Source organism: Dipodomys ordii, unplaced genomic scaffold (assembly GCF_000151885.1).
Source record: "Dipodomys ordii isolate 6190 unplaced genomic scaffold, Dord_2.0 Scaffold37, whole genome shotgun sequence".
Lineage (NCBI taxonomy): Eukaryota > Metazoa > Chordata > Mammalia > Rodentia > Heteromyidae > Dipodomys > Dipodomys ordii.
In genome coordinates this window covers 7,177,962-7,184,767 of record NW_012267253.1, presented here as the reverse complement: position 1 = coordinate 7,184,767, position 6,806 = coordinate 7,177,962, and the positions used below count along the sequence as shown (strand labels likewise).

At 35.2% G+C, this 6,806-nt stretch overlaps 2 protein-coding genes across 2 annotated transcripts in view; one reads left to right on the top strand and one right to left on the bottom strand.

Moving 5' to 3' along the window:
- Positions 1 to 6,232, top strand: part of Pigf (phosphatidylinositol glycan anchor biosynthesis, class F) — a 25,966-nt gene extending 19,734 nt beyond the window's left edge. Inside the window, exon 6 of the mRNA XM_013017957.1 lies at positions 5,912 to 6,232. Within this exon, the coding sequence (XP_012873411.1) occupies positions 5,912 to 6,025 (114 nt within the window). The 3' untranslated portion in view covers positions 6,026 to 6,232. The remainder of the gene's footprint in view (positions 1 to 5,911) is intronic.
- The window catches only part of Rhoq (ras homolog family member Q), a 42,913-nt gene continuing 39,597 nt past the window's right edge, over positions 3,491 to 6,806 (bottom strand). The window contains exon 5 of the mRNA XM_013017958.1: positions 3,491 to 6,558. Coding sequence (XP_012873412.1) covers positions 6,403 to 6,558 — 156 coding nt within the window. The 3' untranslated portion in view covers positions 3,491 to 6,402. The remainder of the gene's footprint in view (positions 6,559 to 6,806) is intronic.

Here is a 6,806-nt window from a genome sequence, read left to right as displayed (position 1 = left end):
TGGTGCTGTGGCTCAAGTGGTAGAGCGCTAGCCTTGAGCTGAAGAGCTGAGGGACAGCGCCCAGGCCCAGAGTTCAGGCCCCACAACTGGACCCAAAAAGAAAAAAAGAAAGGACTGAGCGATATATATGACTTTTAAAAAATAAGCCGTGTAGTGGTAAATGCCTGACTCCAGCCACTGAGAAGGCCAAGACACAAGGACTCGTGGAGCCAGCAGATCAGGGACAGCCCGAGTAACATAATGAAACTCTTGACTCCAAAAAGTTAAAAATGAGTATGTTCCAGTACCATGTTTCCATGTATGAAAATATAATAATAAGCCTGTCGAAGTTGTTTTAAGGGGTAAGGGAGAGTGAGAGAGGGGCTAGGTTGATTAGTTTACATTGAATATGTGAGTGGAGATGTCTTAACTTCTGTAAAACTAACACAGTAATAATAAACAAAAAATAAATTTACAATAAATGAACTAAAAAGATACAAATACCTATCAGTGGTTTAAACAGAATCTATACTTAATTTTGCTTCCTAAAATCTATCAAATGGCAGCCAAGAGCAGGGAAGCACTCTTCTATTTCTGAAGTGGGCTAGCTGGGTTGGTTAATGTAATAGCATGTGTGTAAATCTGAGAATTTCCTTTTGTAAGCTTTGCCTCTCCAGATATTTCATGTGAAGAAGAACATATATGAGACATTACTGAATTACCAAGGTGAAAGGAATAAGTCCTATTAACCAGTACATCATTATACATGAACTAGTTTATTTCTTCTAAACTGCGAGCTCTACTTATCCTAGCACTGTCAGTTACCTAACAAATACATTAGTGTTCTTGTTAAGCTCAAATTTTTTTTAAGTTAAAAGATGTACTATACAGAATAATACTGGAACATGACATTTTACAGGTTTCACAACAAATTTCAAAACATTACTTCATTTAATATAGTGGCCCATATTTTAAGACAATAAGTACTATTTCTCTGTTTTGCAGATTGAGAAACTGAGGCTCAGTTGATAAGAGATCTGGAAAAGTCATATGGCTAATGAGGTCCTAAAACTCAGATTATCTTCAGTCCAATACTCTCAGTTGCTTTAAGAAACAAGTCATTGTATTTCAGTACAATTACTTTTCAACTTTTTGTTGAACATTTTAAATTAACTTCAAAAATTATTCTTACTATCTAATTTCTAATAAGTGATCACCATTAGAGGAAATCATAGCAGTTTATAACTGCCAGACAGTAATAACATACTAATGCAGCTGTTTTACAGAGTATCAAAACTTGCAGACATAATATTAATGACAAGTGTTCAGATTTCTTTTCACTTTATATATATATATATATATATTTTAAAGGGACCTAAAGATGCTATGTGTATCACTGAAATTTATCCTTAAAATTTTGAAACCAAAAAGCAAATGGTTATGGTTAACAAAAAATTCTTATTAAGGAAGGTTATCCAGAGCACAAGGATTTCTAACCACAGATTCTAGTCCACAGGTGGGCATCAGAGGTCTGAAATTATATGACAGTTTATACCTGTGAGAAGTATGAATTGTTAGATATAATTCTTTTTTTTTTTTTTTTGGTCAGTCATGGGGCTTGAACTCTGGGCCTGGATGCTGTCCCTCAGCTCTTCAGCTCAAGGCTAGTGCTCTACCACTTGAGCCACAGAACCACTTCTGGTTTTCTTGGTTAATTGGAGATAAGAGTCTCACAGTCTTTCCTGCCTGGGCTGGCTTTGAACCACAGTCCTCAGATCTCAGCCTCCTGAGTGGCTAGGATTATAGACGTGAGCCACCAGCGCCTGGCTTGTTAGATATAATTTTAAATGATGTTTTAAAAGCAGTTATAGGAACACTTCTAGAGTACACTGGGGACTGATAATGCTTGGGACCATAATGGTAACTTACAGCATGAGATGCCTGTTTGGATTATGATTGATTAGGGTTCAGATGTACCTGACCATGTGTGATGTACCCCAGCACAAGCACTATAGGATGGCTACAGAACACAGTGCATTATCTCATCACTACAGCAACCCCAAGAGGCAGGAGAGGAAACCAACACACAGAAGGTGTAGATGGCTTACCCAGAGCCAAATCCAGTCAATATAGCATCAAAATTCATGTTTCCAATCACTAGTCTAGACCACTTAGAACATGATTGAAAAATACTAAACACTATTTAGGTATGTCAGCCCATTTTCTTTCCTAAAATTTAAGCAATTCTACAGCAGTGCAGCTGTAGAAGACAGCAGTGTGGCTTTGAGGTGTAAATTATACCTTTGTAACTTTACAGTATTTTTAGCAGCAATAATATTGACTTGCCTAGCAGAGAAAACATACACATTTGTATCTATATTATGAGCCATGCATTTGCTTTTTAGCTTACGAAGAAAAATTGTTTTATTTCTGAAAAAAGACTTATTATGACACTATATCCCCAACTCTATGCTATGTAATGTAAATTCTTTATTAATGATGATTATTTTATTGGTTTAAGTGAGGAAAAAGCTATAATTTCAGTTGATTTAGAGAATGGACAATAATGGTGCCTGAAGTGACTTAGTTTTCACATGATGTAGCCACTTATTATAACAGTTTATAAGTTATTTTTAATTCTAATAATTTTATATTTTGTTACATACACGTGTTGTTTCTTCTACTAGCAATTAAAAAATTTGAATTTATAAGAAACTGGCTTAAAAGATTGGCATTTTGGTTGCAAACACTTGTGAATGATTTCCTTTACACAAATGTTTGTGGTCTCAGGTTGTTTTTCTTAAAAAGAACAAAATTATACTCAGCCAGGTCAGATTATAAGTTGGAAATACATTTCTAGCTATCTAGCTGAGCTGTCTGTTTAGTAGATACTGTATCCCTTTTTTTTAATCAGTCATACTGGTGATATGGAGAATATTATACGAGCATCTCTATATGTGAGACAGGAAGTAGTTTAAGATAGAAAATGTTGAGATCTAATTTTTAAAACTTGATTAATACAAAATGAATGACACATAAATATGAATTCTTTTGCCATGGGATAGTTTTTTCAATTTTCAAACAATTATAGTAAAGTTAGTAGGAAATTGCACTACTGGATTGCAAATGTTTTAAGCCTTAAATCCTTACTAGATAAAACTTCTTAGCCAACATTTATTTCATTTCTGGCATTTTGTTGGAGGTAAAGTATGACAGCTGTTTAAGGAATGTGTGTGGATGTATATGTATAAGTTTAAGAACAAACAGCATGCTGAAATGACAAAGTGATTAAAAATAGAATTTAGCAACCCCAAAGTGGCATTTGGAACTTGGCTGGGATGTCTGAGAGATTGGTGATTCTCACACTTGGACAGTGAGGTTTTGAGTGCAGGTGCTCACATTTTGCCATTGGTGAACAGTTTCACAGCAAAGTAAAGAATATTCTCCCAAATTTGTCATAGAATGTTAAAATAACAGCTACTATTGGAAGAAGTTGAGTGCTTTTCATAGATAGTAAACTATGCATATCATTTTATTTGTAACCCCAGGAATTAAGAAGGGACACTGTTAAAATAACAATCATTTAAAAAGCAATATCCAACAAACCAGTACTTAATATAGTATTTAAATTAATAATTAAAAACCAAATGGAAGCAGTATCTAAGATAATTCATCACAAATACCATTAATTCAGGTTGTACTTATTAGAAATGATAATTCAACATGGGTAACCTAAAATGTACCTGTATGGATAGAATGTTTTTTTTTTTCATATACAACCTTACTGAAAGCAGTGTATCTGCATTTACTAACAAAGCTCATGTTAATAAAATATTTCTAAAGTATATTATTTCCTAGATAACTCACTAGTTTGAAAGTCATTCCAGAGATTTGTCTGAATTTCTATTGAAACCTAAGCCTTTAATGAAGACATGCTTCTAAAAATAAGGCATTTTTCTACAACCTGCTTATGAATAGAAAACAAATCTTTGGTTTTTAGTTTAAGTGGCAAGAAATACTTTGCAAAAAGAAAGGCTAAATAAACAACACAAAGAGCTCTTAATAAGCAATGGGAAACTCCAAACCCCATCAAGGTCAATAGAGTACCTAAGGCACCTCAGGTTCAGATGATACAATCATCTTTGCTTAGAGTTTTAATAATCTATATACATGATTCTTACTGTCTGGAGAACATGAAAGGTCAGGTCCCACAATGATTTCTGTGAATGGGAAAGAAGAGAATGGTAAAAGCTGACAATTGGGTGAGACACTACAAAGTATCTCTTTCACCTCCTCTAATTGTAGTAAGATGAGGAAATTGAGGCCCAGTCCAGAAACAAGAAGTAATAACACTTTGTATGTCCAGGTTCCTAATCCATTTATCTTAGATTCCAGATTTCAATGCCTAGTGAAAGGTTTCAGAGATGTAAGTTTGAAAAAAAAAAATCCCCATCAAATCTCCAAAGGCAAATTGGAAATGCATAATACTTTACTGTCTTAATTCCTTTATACCATGTGTTGGACAACTTAGCTAATATGTTAATTGAGTTACACAATTCCTTTCAATTCTATCTAAAAATAGACAAAAATTAAATGAGAAATTACAGAAGATTCCATTTGAGCATACATAAGGCCATGAGACTTTATATGAATCACTGTTTCTTGGGAAGAAATAAGACATCCAATGTCCAGTTCTGAGAGAAAGCTCCTGGCTAGTTCTCCAGTAGGCTCTCCACTCTTCCATGGGGAAGCTCACATACAAGACAGTACATCATAGATTTGTGACTGATAGGAGCATTTAAGGCTGTCGTTTTCAAGTATCAGTGTTTAGTGTTCCATTACCCAATTTGTGCAGCAGACAAAGCGATAAGCGCAAGTCACAGAAATGAACAAAAGTCCACCAAAGATAAAGAAATCACCATTTAGGCTACAGCAGGTTCAAGTGTAAGAAAGTCTGGAAAAACTGGGTTAGATCATGCTTCTCTAAACTGCATTAGCTAGTTCCCACTAAAGCTCTGTTGCATGGCATTTGGTATAAGGCAGATCCACAGCAGATGAAGGAAAGAAGCTGAATTAGGTAACAGAACCCATTATTAAGATAGTTCACCTCTTAACACAATTCTATGACCTCTTTTCCCAGGTACAGATTAAAAACAACTCCAGCATACCAAACACACTTACAGATGAACATGAAAGTTTGCTTCCAATTTTTTTTTTTTTAAAGCAGAGCCTTTCACCTAGGGACTAACAGATACTGCCTCTGATTAAACCACATTATTTACTTCTGGCTTAATGTAATATTGGGAAAGGTAATACAACTGGAGAAAATAGGTGTTTGGAAGCTAGGAGTGTCCACTTCACTTATACTCTAGGTGTACATCTAAGTTGTGGTTCTGTAACTTCTGTGGTTCCAACAGCTAGCTGAAGGGTGACATCTTTATTGTGGAAGCAGCTGCTGTCAAAGATTCCATGTAACATGCTTTGAGTCTAGGTTTTTCCTCTTTTGTGCAACTTACAGAGACTCTCCTGTGGTTTGGTCAGCATACACACTTGTTGTTTCATTTAATGTGCACAGTCAATGTGAAATTAAAAAAATTATCACCTATTTCAGAAAGGTAAGTAGAGTAGAATGATGGCAGAGTCTGGCCCAGAATTTTAATTTGTAAATTTAGCATGTATCTCATGCAGTTTGGGAAGCATCAAACTAAATCTATTGCCAGAAGCCTTGTTACAGTTTAATGTACTTTAACTAAAATGTGTAAATTTTTTTTTAGTGTTCATGATGAATGCATTTATGACCTTAGTACACTTTTGGCATTCTTAAAGGAAGCATGATAAGCTTTAATAGAGAAATATTTAGGTTACACTTAACTTGTGCTCAGGTAATAATAAAACATTTGTCCTTTTTGATTTCAATACATTCTGTCCTCAGGTATGGCCCATCTCCTGTACACTTGGAGCGACCTTTGGCTACGTGGCTGGCCTTTTCATTTCACCACTCTGGATATACTGGAATAGAAAGCAACTGACATATAAGAACAATTAAGAGGAACAAAGGGAGAAGATAATTCTTTGTGCAGATTCTGCAAGAGATGTGCAGAAATGTAGATGGTCAAAGCCAAGCAGTTCCATTTACAGCACTGATTTTTATGTAGTTTCAACGTGATGTGATTGTAGCTTTTTAAACTATGAAACCCCTGAGAGATTGTACCTTCTAGTGGAAATAAAGTATTTATAATAGATTGTGGCTTCAGATGCTGTTTGCTGCTTCTTAGACCTTTAAGAAACATTCTTAATCAACTTCATAGAATTTTGAGGACCCATTTCCCCTCCCCCCAAGTTTTAAACTGCTTCATTATGACAAATCTGGGCATAGCCAATGCTTCTGAAAGAAATAGTTGCCTTGGCCACTGAAGATGTTTCTCACGTAATCAGACAACAGTTTATACATCTTGATCCTATTCTTTTTTTAACTGTGTGTTTCTTTGGAGTTAAAATGGCTATGATAGCCTCATCAAAAACAGTCTTCAGTCCTTTCTGGGTTAAAGCTGAACATTCCACATAGCAGCATGCTCCTATCTGGGAGGGAGAAAAACCACAAAAGATATAAACATCTGTTTTACGCAACTGGTATGATACAGCACATGATAAGAAAAAGCATCAAATACAGCCATGCACAAAGAATGTACTTGCTATCCACATTAATAACACCCAGAAGCAATCAATTGTTAAATACCCAGAGGTAGTCAATTGCTACAGTACTAGCGTGTCCTTTCAGATTTTCTCTATGAAGAATTCTCTCATCAAATATTTATTGGGTGTCTACC